Genomic DNA, 18,493 nt, shown 5'->3' with positions numbered 1-18,493 from the left:
TGTTTAATTAGATCTGGCCACTCAATATATACTTTTGTGCCTTGTGGCAATTTACCTCAGACTTACATTTCCAGGCACAGAACTGGAGTCCATGAATTCATTCAGTCACCTAACAAATACTCTTGACCCTATTATATGCTGGGTTCTATTCTAGGCATTGAGGGACAGTGACAGACAAGATGAGAAAAGTCCATGTGATTGGAGATAAAAGAATGACTAATTGAGGGAATCAGGGAAGAATTTCTACTGTAAGAAAATTTACACTGAAGCTTGAACAACGAGAAAGAATTGGCCAGGTAAAGATCTGTGGAGAACATGGTCCATAAAGAGGGACAGCACATACAAAAATCCTGATATATAAAGGAAATGGTTAGATGTCAGTGAGTGGAAAAAGGGCGGAGGGAGCCTCAGAGGGAAGAGCAGCAGCCAGATGTTATAGGCCTGATGGTCCACGATGAGGTGCTTCGATTTGATTCTAAATGAAATGCAAATCCTGTCATCAAACCTAATCTTGAAAAGATCACTTTGGTTTCTCTATAGATAACGGAGAGCAAAGGGAGAGAAGTGACAGGACTTTATGGATGGTTGCTATAAAATATGGCCTGGAAGATGTCTATCCATAGGTATATTGATATATTTAATGATGTGCTTGCATTTGAGGTTGTTCTAAGATAAAATAAAAAATATTAAAGTCTCAGTATTAGCTATTCCTCATAGTCGATATAGACCAATCTAGCCAAACTGCTATTTTCCTACATGGGAAATTTAAAAACAGCCAAGTAGTAAGTGTAATCATTAATGGTTCAACACCTCAACTTACTGTTACAGAAATACTGATAAAGAATATTGAAAGGCAACTCTGTAAAACTTTTTCCATCCTTTTCAAAACACTTCTGCAACTCCACAAGTAAAACATCACTTAGGAAGCTGGGTATCAGAAAAGAAGGGGATTACTGTTCTATCCCCTAAACGAAAGGAACACCGAATCACTTTCTAGAGTTTGTTTTTATACTTCTCCATCTGATCCGTCTCTCATGGAACAACAGGGAACATTTTCTTCAGCTAATGAGGTGATCCTGCTGAGAGCAGTCCTAGCAATAATGAAAAATCGCATCTCTGGTAGAACACAGTACAAAATAATTGTTTTCAGTGTCACTATCAACAGCTTGGTTCATAAGTTTAGGGATTTCAGTTAACTTTCTTCCTACTTGAAAGGCAGGTCAGCTGAAAAAGCACCTCGGCTGTTGGCCAAAGCAGTGAAACTGAGTTTTTTAGTCTCGTGGACTTCAGCTGGAATCCTGGTCCTGTCAATTTCTTAACTATGAGAGCTTGGTCAAATCCCCTCATTCCTCTAAGCCTCAGCTTCCTAATCTGTGTAAGGGACTATGAATATGCATTTCCATGTAGTTGTGGAAAGGATAAATGAGATTTATAAAGTGTTCATGCATTGTGCAAGTGCATGAAGTGGCTTCAGTCATGTCTGACTCTTTGTGACCCTATGGCCTGTAGCCTGCCAGGCTCCTCTATCCATGGGAGTCTCCAAACATGAATACTGGAGTGGGTTGCCATGCCCTTCCCCAGGGGATCTTCCCAATCCAGGCTTTAGTAGCAAGTTTCAGAAACAAATTCCCAAGACCAGAGAGCAACTTAATGCTAAAATGATTTCTCAACCAGTGGTAGTTCTACTTGTCAAGAGGGTGTCTGGAAGCAGGGTACAGGAGGTGTTTTTTGCTTGTCTTAATGATTAGGCGGTTGTTTGTTGGCATTTAGTGAGTGAGGGCCAAGGGCACTGAATGTCCTGCAATGGGAGGAACAGTCAAGTCATAGAAGAACTAACTGGAACAAAATGAACCTCCATTGACAACACCTTTCAAAACCACCTCCCATGGACAGATAGAAGGAATACAGAGCAGTAGTGGGCTGCTCTTAAATGGTTAATGAAATGCTTCTTATGCTAGGAAGCTAGGTCATAACTACTCAAAACATTCATTCAAGAGAATATCTAGCTCAACTTTTTTTCGGAGGAGGAAAACCAGTTCCCAAAATGGGAAGCGGTATTTCAAAGTGAAGGAAAGTTTCTGACAGGCAAATTGGGTTTCTGTCCTTCTGTGAGAAATGCTGATAGCGTGCAGGTTTTGCACTGTTCAGTTTTGGTAGGCCCCATTCACAGTCCTGTTGACTGAGGATCTGGATTGCTAATATAACAATGTTCTGGTGGATGGTGGCTAAATGACTTGAGGAAGGAATGACTTTTTCTTATTTTCACAAAGTCATCCTTCAGACTACAGATGGGATTTACCCATATTTTTCAGCTAATGTCCAACTGTTATATAATGAGAGCCCATGCACAAGTGTCTTAAAAAGGCAAATGAATTTTCCTCAGTTTTATATAGCAGTGAGTAATATCAAGTTATCCTTAAGTACATGGCTCATAACTGTGCAATAATAAGCCTGAACACAGCCTATTTAGTGGGTTTATAGTTGGAAAATCTTCTGGGAACAACATCAGGAACTACAGTACATAAATCTTCATTTTCCCAATCAACACCAACTGCATTGATATTTATAGTCTTTTTAAATTTTCAAGAGATATGAATAACAGACAACAGTCAAAATGATCATGATTTTATGATTAAATTTTTAAAAGATAATACAAACTTTAAAAAATAGTATTCTAATAGAAAAGTTATCAAGCAAATAAGCCGCTGTGAGAAATGTTATAAGTTCTGAGCATCAATAGCCAGGTATACATTGCTCAAAACCAAGTCTATGCCCTTACTAACTTGCAAACCCCCAGGATGTTAGAGTTAAAATAGATCATTGATTTGAATTTCTTCTTCTAACCCCTTTGTACTCAGAGACCCAGGAGTCAGAGCATAGACTGATGAAGGGACTTGTTTAACATCACAAAGTTGGTGAAACATTAAAGCCAGAGGCAGATTCCAGCTCTTAGGCTATATACCTGTCATTTTTATATGTACTGTCTGATGAATAGATTTAAATAAGAATAGACAAGGAAATAATAGAAAAGGGCTTGATATGTTCATGGCTTAATTTGCAATTCAGTTATTGAATGAAGTAATGCTAATTATTTAGACTAGAAAATACCTCTCCATTTGAAATGTTATCAGTTATGGTCATGAGCAAGTTAGAACAACAGAGATTTTCACCCTTAAAGAAAACAACATCCAAACAGTGTCTTTTGTTTAAAGTGTAGGATAAGCAAAGATATTCTCCAAACTTGGACATCTCTACTCTAAGGTAACTGGAGAGCTGTGCTAGCATAATGCAGGTGTTAATGTATGATAATCACTTTGTATTTGGCATAGAACCTACCATAAATGTAAATATTTAAAAGAGAAACATTGTCTCTCTGAAAAAATGATGCCAACATTTTTGATAACAGAAAAAAAGGAATAAACATAAAAAACTGGAGGAACACTACACATAAGAAGAAAATCACATTTTAAAACAATAAAAGCTGACAACTTCTTGCTTTCTGCCTCCAAGAGACCACATGGAGAAAGGCTTATTTCAAAATTAGACAGATTTGGGTTCATATATTGTCTCTCACACTAACCTGTGGGCACTGGGTGGGCTGTTTCAATTTTATGCCTCAGTTTCTTCCTTTCCAGGTTAGAACTATTATTAGGGGAATGTCAGAATTTGTTTATAAGATTATTTTCCGTACTTTTTGAGTTCTATTAAATTGAACACAGGTCAATTTTGCTTCAGTTTTGCCACATCTAACACAGTAGATTGGATTTAGAAGCAACTAATACCAGGGCCTTAAGTAGAAAGTGAATAAAATTATATCTGTAACTCCTTTAAACTAAACATATAGAAATATACAGATATATGATACAGTAATTTTTACATTCTCCAAAGTTTGTGAACGATTGAGCCAGATTTAAGGAAGACATAAAAGGAAAGTATATATCAATAGATGTCTCGGAATTAACTGTTTCTTTAGATTAGTTATCAAATTTGTAGCCAAAGGGAGACAGGTAGAGTTTTAAAGGAACACCTTTAGAAGTATTCCTGCTTGCCTTCAAGGTTACTCATTATATTTCAGAATGGACCTGCATTTACAACCTTAATAAACAGATTTTATGATATGGTTAGGATTAAATAATTATTGAGATATAGTTCACAGCTCACATGGGGAACAGTATATAAGTTATGAATATGACGTAGCAATTCTAGTTTATAAAAGCATTGTGTTGTGTAAAAGTCCAAGTTTTTTAAATCATTAAGCTTTTGATCCGTTTTAGCAAATTTATCTATCTGAAGTACAACAGACCACTTCAGAAGATTTGTCCTCATTTTTACCATCCGAGCATTAGAAGAATTTCTGTTCTCCATGGATTTTACGCTCTTCTCGATCTGGTTACCTGGGTCTTTCTTTCTGCCAGTGACCTTACACTAAGCCAACATACCTGATTTCTCTCATTCCAATTTCATTTCTTCTGATGCAAATATTCTTATTAAAAACCTCAAGGACCATTCTAAATAAACATGTCCAGATTTTTTTTTTTTTTTCCCTTTTAGGTTGGCTCTTATCTAGCCACCCCATCAAGACTGCACTAATGATGTCAAAGGTCAGGTCTGTCAAAGACACTCATGGTCATTTATTATAATTTACCACTCTTCTGAGGGTTTATTTATTGACAGGAGCTTAAGGAACTCCAAATAAATGAATACATAAATCCTAGGACATGACAACAAAAATTGAAAAGAACATTTGCTTATCGCTGATGTCAGTTATCTAAATTGCCGTGGTAATTTGTGCTCCAGTCTTCCCAGGACCGTCTGCCATGCTTCACTAACTGATCCACAGCCCTGTTCCTAAAGCTGACAGCCACGCCCCTCTGAAATGAATAGCAGGGAATGAACATCTCAGATGTAGAAGCCTTATCTCATGACCCACAGAAGGCGATGAATAAATATCCGAAATTCAACTAAACAGTTGAGCAAAATCAGACTCCTAAATCAGCTGCCCAAGAGTTGTCAATTGGTATTTTCTATCCGATATGCACCCTCAGAAAAAGGGTAAGTTATTAAATCCAAAGGCAGTGATAATGCAATCCATAGTAGTTAAAGACATCTGATAGAAAAAGTAATGAAAAGTCCTGAAGTAAAGAGGCTGATTCCTAGCATCCATCACCCTAGCTGGAATTTTAGGCAAAAAGAAACACTCAAAAGCACAGGCCCTGCCCCTCTGTAGTCCTGAAGAAGTCCGTGCTTTGCTGCAGTTGTGAAAGGTTGTAACTTTCTCCATCCCCTTCGAGTTTCCCTTGCATCCTTGAAGCTGAAGACCTTGCGCTTGTCCTCTCACACCAATCTGTTCAGGGTGCCATAGGTTTCCATCAGGTTTCTGCGGGCTAAAGCTCCTAACCACATCCCTACTTTCAGAAGCAGGAAAATGTTTTACCAGAAAAGAAAAAAACAAAAGTAAACCACATTCATTATACCAGCGACAGCAAAGCAGTGTATTGGGCAGCCAGTCCACAGACTGAATATTTATTTGCCAGCTGGGACACTATGCATATCAAAGACTATACAAACACAGCTATGACATCAACATCTTCCAAACTACAGATAAAAGCACTCACTGTCTGACACTCACAATTATACTTTCCTATCAAACTGCTGTGTTGACAAGAATTTCACTGGATACTGACTTGCACCTTCTCAAATGCCTACCATGGTGGTTATAAACATATCGTGCTAAAGTCAAGAACAGACTATTTGCAAAGTAAATGATTTCCTCACAGTAAATACATTAAATCCCCCTGGGGTTCTGGGGGCCCTGGTATGCAGTGAGTCCACACTACAATTTACACATAGAGTTCTGCCACTTCCTCTGTATGTGAGAATTAATGGAAGAGCAGGGTGACATGTAAATTTTTTAATGAGTAGAAAGTGCTAAATTTGCAGACTGCATAACATTTTAATTTTCCAAAGTCAGGAAGTTCACTGATGCAGACACAATTCCAGGCAGTTCTTGTTTGTAAATTGCAATTTCTAATTTGTCTGCTGTGGCATAAACCTTCTTCAGCAAGAAGGAGTATTTATAAATTCAGATGTGAACTCTCACATATCCCAGTGTGGGACTCCAATCTTCAAACAGGATTAAAAACCAAAGTCTATAGAAATAGCTGCAGCAATGTAATAATCTAATAGAGTGTATTCATAAATATATATAAAGCACCATTTCTGGATCAAGTCACATATATATTCCCTTGACTGCTATTTTCAAAAGGAAAAAGTAAGCATGGATTAAACCATTTTATGCCAAGTTGACAAAGTAGGTCTTACTACAAATCATTATAAAGGTTATAAAAGTTAAGTTATCAGGTCTAGGTTATACAACTGTGTGTAGTGTTTGTCGCTCAATCGTGTCTGACTCTTTGCGACCCCATGGACTTTAATCTGCCAGGCACTTCTGTCCATGGAATTCTCCAGGCAACAATATTGGAGTGGATAGCATTTCCTTCTCCAGGATACAACTGTATTTCAATATAAATGGTAAATATGCTTATTGGCTCAACATTTTTGGAGACTGTCATAAGTGCCTTTTTTTTTTTTTTTGTACCTCTTTTCTTCTGGGTCTATAGTGTTCTCTCTCTCCAGAACCATTTTATATAAATCCTGTCTCAAAACTATGTGCTAAAACCAGAAGCTACTTTCATATATATAGTCTTAGTGAAAGTCGCTCATTCGTGTCTGACTGTTTGTGACCCCATGGACTATACAGTCCATGGCATTCTCCAAGCCAGAATACTGGAGTGGGTAGGTGTTCCCTTCTCCAGGGGATCTTCCCAACCCAGGGATCGAACCCAGGTCTCTCTCATTGCAGGCGGACTCTTTACCAGCTGAGCCACAAGGGAAGCCCAAGAATAATGCAGCGGGTAGTCTATCTCTTCTCCAGTGGATCTTCCCGACCCAGGAATCAAACTGGGGTCTCCTGCATTGCAGGTGGATTCTTTACCAACTGAGCTATGAGGGAAGCCCCTCATTTAGTCTTAGAAATAACAGAAAGACAACTAAGGGCTTCCCTAATGGCTCAATAGGTAAAGAGTTCAGTTCATTCACTCAGTCGAGTCCAACTCTTTGCAATCCCCTGAACTGCAGCACGCCAGGCCTCCCTGTCCGTCACCAACTCCCGGAATCTACCTAAACCTACGTCCATTGAGTCGGTGATGCCATCCAACCAACTCATCCTCTGTCCTCCCCTTCTCCTTCTGCCCTCAATCTTTCCCAGCATCAGGGTCTTTTCAAATGAGTCAGCTCTTCGCATCAGGTGGCCAAAGTACTGGAGTTTCAGCTTCAACATCAGACCTTCCAATGAACACCCAGGACTGATCTCCTTTAGGATGGACTGGTTGGATCTCCTTGCAGTCCAAGGGACTCTCAAGAGTCTTCTCCAACACCACAGTTCAAAAGCATCAATTCTTCGGTGCTCACCTTTCTTTATAGTCCAACTCTCACATCCATACATGACTACTAGCAAAAGCACAGCTTTGACTAGATGGGCTTTTATTGACAAAGTAATGTCTCTGCTTTTGAATATGCTATCTAGGTTGGTCATAACTTTCCTTCCAAGGAGTAAGCGTCTTTTAATTTCATGGCTGCAGTCACCATCTGCAGTGGTTTTGGAGCCCAGAAAAATAAAGTCTGACACTGTTTCCACTGTTTTCCCATCTATTTGCCATGAAGTGATGGGACCAGATGCCATGATCTCAGTTTTCTGAATGTTGAGTTTTAGCCAAGTTTTTCACTCTCCCCTTTCACTTTCATCAAGAGGCTCTTTAGTTCCTCTTCACTTTCTGCCATAATAGTGGTGTCATCTGCATATCTGAGGTTATTGATATTTCTCCCAGCAATTTAATTCCAGCTTGTGCTTCCTCCAGCCCAGAGTTTCTCTTGATGTACTCTGAATATAAGTTTGTTGTGGTCCTTTAATGGACCGGAACCTGGTGGTCCGGAGTCAACGATAAGAAAATGAAAAAGAGAGAGAACGAAAGAAAGAAAGACACAGGGACCCAACCTCTGAGCAAAGGTGCTTTAATGATCTTTCTGGGAGTATATATAGGCTGTTGTACAAGGAATTCCTTTCAACAATGATATAGATCAGAAAACCAAACGTACAGCAACTGTTACCAAGGGAACAAGAGATTAACAACGGTCATAAGGTCAGGAGACAATCCATATCTCAAGAAAGAGGATCGAGACTAAGCAGTTTTGTCGTAAGGAGAATGTTTACTGAAGGAGATTCATAAATGTCCCATCCTACAACCTCAGTCATGGGAGCTGTGTGCCGTTCCACTCGTTTCTATTGCCAGAAACTGATAAGGAACAGAGGATTTATGAGAAACAGCATGTAGGAATCCTTCTGTTAAATATTCCCTGACATAAGTTAATAAAGTAGGGTGACAATATACAGCCTTGATGTACTCCTTTTCCTATTTGGAACCAGTCTGTTGTTCCATGTCCAGTGCTAACTGTTGCCTCCTGACCTGCATACAGGATTCTCAAAAGGCAGGTGAGGTGGTCTGGTATTCCCATCTCTTGAAGAATTTTCCACAGTTTATTGTGATCCACACAGTCAAAGGCTTTAGCATAGTCAATAAAGCAGAAATAGATGTTTTTCTGGAACTCTCTTGCATTTTCCATGATCCACCTGATGTTGTCAATTTGATCTCTGGACACGACTGAGCAACTTCACTTTCACTTTTCACTTTCATGCATTGGAGAAGGAAATGGCAACCCACTCCAGAGTTCTTGCCTGGAGAATCCCAGGGACGGGGGAGCTGTCTGTGGGGTCGCACAGAGTCGGACACGACTGAAGTGACTTAGCAGCAGCAGCAGTAAAATAACATCAGTTCCTATAAGTTCTTAATTTGGAAGTAGTGTCTCCAGTGTAAGAACTACTTTTTTCAGACCAATGAGGATATGTGTGTGTGTGCTAAGTTGCGTCAGATGCGTCCCACTCTTTGCAACCCTATTGAACTGTAGCCCACCAGGCTCCTCTGTCCATGGGATTCCTCAGGCAAGAAAACTGGAACGGGTTGCCATGCCCTCATCCAGAGGATCTTCCTGACCCAGGGATGGAAACTTTGTCTCTTTGGCCGGCAGGTTCTTTATCACTAGTGCCACTGGGGAAGCCCTAAAGAGGATATACCTCATGTATAATATATACTTGGCTCAGCTGGTAAAGAATCCACCTGCAATGTGGGAGGCCTGGGTTTGATCCCTGGGTTGGGAAGATCCCCTGGAGAAGAGAGAGGCTGCCCACTCTGGTATTTTGGCCTGGAGAATTCCATGCACTGTTAAGTCTATGGGATCACAAAGAGCCGGACACGACTGGAGCCTTTCACTTTCTTTCCTATGTTATACTTCAGTATCGACCACTATGTCTGGATGGCTTTTGAGTAGTAACTGTGGGACTTTCTCATTCTATATTCCATGTGTTTTAAGGTGTGTGTGTGTGAGTGTGTGCGCACACATGTGCCCAGGTGTGTCTGATTCTTTGCAATACTATGAACAGGCTCCTCTGTCCATGGATTTTTCCAGGCAAGAGTACTGGTGTGGGTTGCCATTTCCTCCTCCAGGGTATCTTCCTGACCCAGCGATTGAACCTAAGGCTCTTGTGTCTCCTGCATTGGCAGCTGAATTCTTTACATCTGGGAAGTCTGTGTTTTAACCTACCTTTTATATAATCACTCACTTTATCCTTTCTCCATGTCTTCTGAAAAGTGTCATGAGATCTACATTCCAGTTTACTAATTTTCCCTTTAATTTTATCAAAAGCTGTCTCTGACCTGATCTGATTTTTAGTCTTCCATTGAGTTTTAACCTCTCAATGGATCACATTCCATTCGATTTTCTCCTAAATCTCTGTCATTTTTACAATATTCTATTCTTTCACTTGTGTTTATATTCCTTTTAAAAAGTTTACCTTTTTATTGTTATTTATTTTACAGCCTCATTCAGATTGTTCTAGGACTCCATTTATTAAAGTACTGGCACACCTATTTATTGTTGCCAACTTCCCCTTGCAGCAAACTATTTATTCCCTTGGGTGATATAAAACTTGTATCATAAATTAATTTTCAGGAGTAAGTTATCTTTATTATAGACCAATGCACTTAGGTTGTGGAAAAAACTCCTGAAAATGGCTTACTGTTCACTTCTGCTGGTACTCCAGAAGTTTTACTACTTATACAAATTACACATACTTTGCATTTTCCTCCCTGCATGGTATCTTAGACTTCACATCCAGAACTAAGTAAAGGACTGCGGTTTTATTTAAATGAAGACTTAGTCTTTTCTGTACCATCAATTTTCCTGTAGCTTTCCTGGGCTGATGGGTAAAAATTTAGACTTATTTTTCATGGTGGGGGAAGCCAGTTATGAGACCCAGCTTTGTTCAGGTTCCTTGCTTTCTACTCAGCCTCAGAACCAAAAACCTAACTCTCAATCCCCAGGACCTACATCCATGCCTAATGCCCCTCTTGGCTATTCTGGTGTCTACTTATACAGATACTTATTTAGATCTGAGTTCATTTCTGTTACTTGAGGATTTCTCTTTCTTTTGAACTTGATATCCTCTCTCTCTTACACACACTCCAAATGTGTTTATATGTCTTTTAAGTTTAAACATTTTATCCAATATTTCTAGATGTTTTCAGTTAAAGGTGCTTATAATGAGGGGAATGGCTAAGGAAGAAATGTGTCCAAATATGATTATTTTGAACAAATTAATGAATAAACATTGACAGTAATATTTTCTATATATTTCACACTGTATTGCTCTTAAGTACCAATCTGGCTTTTAAAATATACTACACTATATTATCTATGTAACTCTGAATTCTACTGACATCCATCAGGAACTCTGAATTCTTCCTTTCTAGCAGTGTATCTACATTTATATCCAAATCACTTGTAGACAATTTTTAGTACATTCAGAGGTTGCACTGCCTCCCTAATTCAATGGTAAGCAGGTTAGCTTTGAGATAATACTGCAATACTTATAAACAGCTATTTATCAATGCATTGAAGACACTAAGTCTCAATGTAAACAAACATTAAATGATATTTTCTAATTATTAACTGCAGCTTTATAGCTATCTTTTTTCCCTCCATTCTTTTTCTTAATTCAGAACTTGTCCCTCTTACAAGCTTGGTACTTTCACTATTAGAAGCCATTTGTTTTCCAAAATGAGGACATTTTTTTTTTTGCAAGACTTTGTCAGCATTGCTATGCCAGAAACACCCAGCTTACTATAAATAGAAACTATAACTTTCACTATAAAATACTATAATTATACAGCACAACTGTATCTGAGGTTTTTACCCTGAGGAAATCGATAACAGCACAAACTACAATTATCTTTTGTACTACAGTAGATACAAGAGGGAGGAGGAAAGAGCTTATTGACTTAGTAGGGACTGTTACTATAGCAAATCAGATTTATAAAAGGAAGCAGCTTTTTAACTGACTGATTTTAATTCAAACACCCAAATGCTCCAGTCTGCTAGGAGTCTTGACCAAGAAATAAACAACAAATAAACACTTTTGTAGCTTCATTCGCCTTCCTTATTTACACATACACACACCTCATGCCATCCATCATAGCCAATCATTAGAACAAACTGTATTAATTCTGTAAGAAATAAGCTAGGTGCTAAGGGGATGCTGGGCTTCCCTGATGGCTCAGACGGTAAAGAATCTGCCTGCAATGGGGGAGACCTGAGTTTGATGCCTGGGTCAGGAAGATCCCCTGAAGAAGGGAATGTCTGACCACTCCAGTATTCTTGCCTGGAGAATTCTAGGGACAGAGGAAACTGGCAGGTGACAGTCCATGGGGTCGCAAAGAGATGGACACAACTGAATGACTAACACTTTCACTTTCAAAGGGATGCTATTTCATGAAATTCTTAACTTGAACATTTCATACTTGTGTGCTTCTCTGGTGGCTCAGTGGTAAAGAATCTGCCTGTCAATGCAGGAGACATGGGTTCCCTCCCTGATCCTGGAAGATCGCACAGGGCAGCTAAGCCCGTGCGCCACGACTACTGAGCCTGTGCTCTAGAGCCTGGGAGCCGCAACTACTGGTCCCACGTGCCACAACCATGAAGCCATACAGCCTGTGCTCCATAACAGGAGAAGTCACCACAATGAGAAGCTGTGCACACAACTACAGAGTAGCCCACACAGCATCAGCATAGCTAAAAGTAAATGAATAACATTTTTTCAAAAAGAGTATTTCATGCTTGTATTTGATATATGTCATAATTTAGAATGTGTCATTGTGTGTAACTAATAAAAGGACCAATGTTCCATCTTGTAGCATTATACTCCTTGTTAAATCAGTCACTTTGGGACTTTGAAAATATGCACAATGGAAGCAGAAGGCATTAAATCACCCAAAGCTGAAGGATAATACTGAGAAAGGGAGAAAGGGAGTGAGCAAGAGAGAAACTTCAAATATTGTTACTTTTCAATCACATGAATTAATTCATTCTACACTAAAAGAATACTACTAAATTATAAAAATGTTAAAAACAACTTGTGTGGTATGTTTTCATTTTAATCTTCAACTCAAACTAACACCTAGAGGAACAAATTCTGTATCTCTGGATAAACAGTTAGTAAAATAGCTGTATTCTTCTCCTTCTGTGTTTCTGGTACAAATAGTGAGAGGCACAGTAGCCATTCTCAAATCACAACCAGAAAATATGCTTCACACTCAGCTGCAGCCTGTTCTCAAAGGATACCACGTACCATGGACAGAAAAATAAGAGGCCCATTAGGTTTATATTCTGTGTCCGCAAGGCTATTACCTATCTATCTGTATTTTAAGTAAAGTTGCTTTTTAAAGGTCCCTGTAAGATAAACAGAATTTCATAAATGTGCTGAAAATATCTTATTCTTAAATGAAAAATACAAATACTTCCACACAAATACATTTGCTTGCTTGTATTCCACAAGCAATTTGTACTGTGTTATAAGAAATGTCAACATTTGGCCACCATTACCCAAGATCCAAAGACAGCACATTGTTTGATTTATTCAACTGTACAGGTGTGATTTCAGAACAATTTTTAGTACCTTAATTCATGCCCATAAAAAAGATGGTTAATTTCATATATTTAAGGGCTCCTTAGTAAGTATGGAAAGTATTTTAAGTATGGAAATCAAACCACCATCTCATTAAGAAAATCTAAGTAACAAAGCCATAAAAAATGTGGAATACTTAGCTTATAGCATCTATTATATTCCTGAGCCAATCTTCTACATCCATTTTAAAATTTACGTTTTATAAACATGATTCCCTTTAGATAAATATAATAATTTTAATACAAACCCAGCAATTTCAAGAGCTTGTGAAGATATTCCCACTTAACACTTGAAAACTGGTAAATCTACCAGGAGAAATGTTTCTTGTCCTTATACATGTATTCTAAACTTCATGGACATTGGTTCAGTAACAGCCATGAATTAGAAGTAAATAGCTTACTTTTTGGAAGCCGTGTGACTCTCTGAGTTTAGGGTGCCCTTTTGTGCACTCTAATACAACCGAGCAGCAATTCCCTGCCCTGAAAAGAATGACAGACCCTCTAGGGAAATGACTAAATCACTTTTTGCTCATGGGAAAGCAATACTGTGTGTGTCATTTGTTAACTGGACACAGTTATTATTCATTCTGGTTTCTGGGAGATCCTTTTTTTTTTTTTTTTCAATTTTGAGAGCCCTAGTACTGCATTTTTGTTGTTATTCATGGGATTTTTTTTTTTTCCTTCAAAGAAATCCAATGGTTAAGACACACCTCCCCTGTGTCTCAAACAGACTTACTCTGCATGCACAGCCCATCCGTGCAGTTCTTGGACTGCAGGACAAGACCATCGCAGTCCTTGCCTCCATTCTTGGGGGCTGGTGCCGTGCACTCCCTCCTGCGCCAGTGAGTGCACTCGGTCCCGCAGGTAGACCACTTGCTCCACGAGGTCCACCTGCCATCCACTGACACACAAAAAAAACAAAAACAAAAAACAGCAACAGGTCAAAGAGAGAAGGAGCTTCCTGAAGGCAGAGAGGGGGCAGGGCTCAAGTAGAAACAAAACACCAAACACTGAAGAAAATGCCCCACCAAGGAGTGCTGCATTCATTTTAACTGCTAGAAGTAGCACATGCTCTCCATACTTTCTGTGGATTCTGCAAACTTTCCTTACAAGAGGTCTGTGACTGTTTCTTCACTGACCATGCACGGGAAGTTTAATGGGACACACAGAAATCAAAGTTGTCACTAGGAGTTATATAAAGGTAAATCCTAGCAGTGTCCCTTTTTCTATTTTAGGTTTTGGACTGAAAATTAGGGGACCTCCTTATGGATCCAATATTCCCATGAATAGTGCATGTGATTAGTGCCAGTAAACTTCTGTGGGGTTAAGGAAAAGAGGTCAGGAGAGTGGGGAAAAAAATCCTTCCATTCATCTATCCACCCACCCACCTCCATCCTATCCATATATTCATCTACATTCCCATTTATCTATCTCTCTCTCTCTTTACCACTCTATCATCTACATCTTATACACTCTTTTTAAGTTTTTATCCATGCTGCTTAATTCTGCTAAGATCTTCTGCAATGCCATCTTGAAAAGACTGTTTTCCATTTATTATTTGATTATTTCATTCCATTATTTTATTTGATGATGTACACATTTCTATTTTTATTTTAAAAATAATATTTAAGCACATTCTTAATTTTTTTCCTGTGATTCAGTCATTTGGAATAGACTCACTTTCTTCTTAATTTTGGTGCTTGACTTGTTAGTAAATTTCAATGATAATGGGCTAAGATAACTCTATTTAAAGAAAACACACACACAACTTAAACCCTAACTTGAGAAAATAGTAAATTTCACTAAGGTGATACTTTAAAATGCATTCTTTAAAGGTTCTTAGATAAATAAGAAGAAAATACCAAAATAAGAGTTATTTTTTTTAAACATTTTCCCTGAAATCCATAAATAATTATCCAGGGATAAATGCAAGACAATGGCAAACATCAATTATTGAACATGCACTGTACATAATATGTTATACCTACATCTTGCTAGAAATTAGACCAATTTTAATAGTCTGCATAGTTTGGAGAATCTCTGTGATGTCATATTTAAATTACTGTGTAAATATATGTATTATGCACAATATACAGAGATATAAATATGCCCACATGAAAAAATGATGAAAGTATTAATATTTCAACTGTACAGAGTTAGCTACATAAATAACCCCCAACTATCTGGAGAAAAGACGTTTGCTTTGACCTAGACCATCCCAAAGTACACACACAAACACACATTTCTATTTTAACTAAATGCTTGTATGTATGCATGCGTGCTCAGTCATATTAGACTCTTTGCGACTCCATGGACTGTGGCCTGCAAAGCTCCTCTGTCCATGGAATTTTCCAGGGAAGAATACTAGAGTGGGTTTCCTACTCCCAGGGATCTTCCTGACCCAGGGATTGAACTGGTGTCTCCTGTCTTGGCAGGTGGATTCTTTACCACTGAGCCACCATGCAAGCTCAACTAAACGCTTAGTGTATTTCTAAATGTGGGAGTCAGTATGTAGATAGAATAAAGAAGAGTACAAGATAAAAAATATTGAAATTCTTAGCCTAGCTAAGTGTCAAAATGTGTTCCATAAATAACAGCTCTTATAAGGGTTCAGTGTGGGATACTGTTTTGATACTTGGAAAATTAGCATAGGAATGACAAAATTTAGATTATGGTTTTCTCTCCAGTTCATTTCTCTAACCTGTCTCTGAGAAAGGTTCCACTTAAGAATGAACCTGACAAAAGTTAGGCAAAATAAAGGCAAGTGAGGAGTCTTTGTATCTAAATAATGAAAGTGACAATAACTACCCCAATGGAATACACTAATAATAATTTTAGCTTAATTTTTCAATATATTATATAATTAGACATTTTAGTAGGTTTTGGTTTCAGCAGATATTAACTTCAATTTACCAAAGGATAAGAGCTTGGGACAACATAAGAGAGCACAGAAAGATGCTCAGAGGCAAAGGGATGCAATCCTGTTATAGGTACAATTGCAAATAACTCAAAAAGAGGTGACTGACATATATAGACATGTTACTGTATTCATGTATGGACTGTTGGGTGATGCACAGGGAAGCCTGGCATGCTGCAGTCCATGGGGTCACAAAGAGTTGGACAGGACTGAGCAACTGAACTGAACATGTATAGATAATAGGTGACTGCATCATATTTTCAAAATCTATCAGCTCATGTGTCACAAAGCTTAGATTTCCTTTTAATTCATTCCAAATGTTTTATTTGCCCTTGCCCATAAACTGATACCAAATATCGAGTACTTTACCTCAAACAGTTTCTAAATTTCAGTTCCAATTAATTTCCTTGACTTTCTGAATATCAATGGTTGTTATCCTAAATGTATGGCTTTCAATGCTGCTCAAATGCCTTGAATTATAAGATTCTGCAAACTTTTGCCCTTGCCCATAAACTGATACCAAATATCGAGCACTTTACCTCAAACAGTTTCTAAATTTCAGTTCCAATTAATTTCCTTGACTTTCTGAATATCAATGTTGTTATCCTAAATGTATGGCTTTCAATGCTGCTCAAATGCCTTGAATTATAAGATTCTGCAAACTTGGCTCCAACAGTTTTGTTGAGTAATATAGAGGGATTATGTTCCTGTGTGTTTTTCATACTATTTTGCATGTTAATGTAATTATTAAAGTTAAGTGCTCTTTTGGGGAAAAAGTCGTGATTTCCCAGTAATGTGGGCATTGGATGATATGATGGATTTACATACTATCTATCACACATTCAGGTCTAGAATAAACCTATGTATATATACCCTAAAATATTTCTAGAATGAGAGGATACATTTGGAATGAGGATGCTGGTTTATTTACCTGGGCATAACGTGGTACAGGCTATCTTTTGTACACTCTGCCCTTCACAGAAGGCACCACCATTGAGCGGAGCTGGGTTGGTACAGGTCCTTGTACGCTTCTGATACCCCCGTCCGCAACGGCTATTACACACAGACCACTCTGTCCAAGTGGACCAGCCACCATTTACTGGAAGTAAATGATAAAACATGAATTAAGTGTACATGCATACACACAGAGATGCACAAATCACATATCAAACATAAACAAGAATGTTGTATCCCAAGTGACCATAAAAAAATTAAAAACCTCAAAGCTGGAAGAGACCTTGGATGTAATTTCATTCAAAATTTTATTACTACAAAACTGAAATCTAAGCACAGGGATAAATAAAATGAATTATCAATATCTATTTACTTACTCAGAAAATAGAACTGTGTTCTCCTCTCCTTAGCCACTGTTGTTTTAAAAAACATCCCCCTACCTAGTAAAGCTCCAAAAATTATTGATACTTTTGACAACTTATCTCAAATAATATGCTTATATCCTTGTACCAAGGCTGCAGGTGGCTATGAGGCATGGTAACTGATAAAATCATTTAGCCTTTCCTTAATAATAGATGATTATTGATCTTTAGCATATATAAACTTTATAACCTTTCAAGAATTTTTATTTTCATTAATAAGCGAATCTATTTTTTAAAAAAAGTCTTGATAGCTGGATTTACAACTAAATATTTATTTGAATGGATCAGCAATTAGCTGATGTAACTGCAATTGACACATACTTTGTGTATAAAGACTATTTATGATGTTCGATGGACTTGTCAGTATAGATGCGATTATAAAACTTATTGTCTAGCACTATGTTTATTTTTAACCTCTAGAGATTTCACTCTAGAAAATACTGATATATTCTCATATCTCAATATATGAGTCCATGAAATTACTATAATTAAGCAATTTCTAACAAAAATTATTTTCTGCTGGTTAAAACATGCTACAAACAGTATATGCATCTACTTCTTGATGGTGAAGAAGTGTGCTACTCAGATAACAGAAACCTATATAGGGACATCACATGCCCATCATCTCCTTCTCTAGGATCTTACACAATAGGTAATAATCATGAATGTGTTATATATAGAGACATAGGCTATTTTTCAGTGGAGAATTATGTTTTTCCTGTATCAAGATAAGAACTTTTGTATGAAGATTTACCTTTATTTTTTTGTATAAAGATAAATAAATGAGAACAATTTGGACATTAAACAATAGGAAAATGGTAAATATACTATGTTCATGAGATTGGCTGCCAGGCCGCTATTAAAAATGATGCTGCCTGCGTGCACCCCTATGTTCACAGCAGCACATTCACAATAGCCAAGACATGGAAACAACCCAAACGCCTGTCAATAGGTAATGGGTAAAAAAGATGAGGCATACATATGCAGTAGACTACTGCTAAGTGGTAAAAAGAACAAACAATGCCATTTGCAGCAACATGGATGCAGCTAGAGATTATCATACTAAGTG

General features: G+C 37.9%; 1 protein-coding gene across 2 annotated transcripts in view; it reads right to left on the bottom strand.

Annotated features, from left to right (window-relative positions):
* The window catches only part of UNC5C (unc-5 netrin receptor C), a 425,239-nt gene that overhangs the window by 56,107 nt on the left and 350,639 nt on the right, over positions 1 to 18,493 (bottom strand). For both annotated transcript variants that reach the window (XM_005207736.3, XM_002688134.5), the window contains exons 6-7: positions 16,980 to 17,147; positions 13,868 to 14,032 (exon numbers count right to left, since the gene is read on the bottom strand). In XM_005207736.3, the coding sequence (XP_005207793.1) occupies positions 13,868 to 14,032; positions 16,980 to 17,147 (333 nt within the window). The remainder of the gene's footprint in view (positions 1 to 13,867; positions 14,033 to 16,979; positions 17,148 to 18,493) is intronic.

This window comes from Bos taurus, chromosome 6, assembly GCF_002263795.3.
Source record: "Bos taurus isolate L1 Dominette 01449 registration number 42190680 breed Hereford chromosome 6, ARS-UCD2.0, whole genome shotgun sequence".
Lineage (NCBI taxonomy): Eukaryota > Metazoa > Chordata > Mammalia > Artiodactyla > Bovidae > Bos > Bos taurus.
The sequence above is the reverse complement of the archived record's forward strand: the minus strand, read 5'-3'. Positions and strand labels throughout refer to the sequence as shown.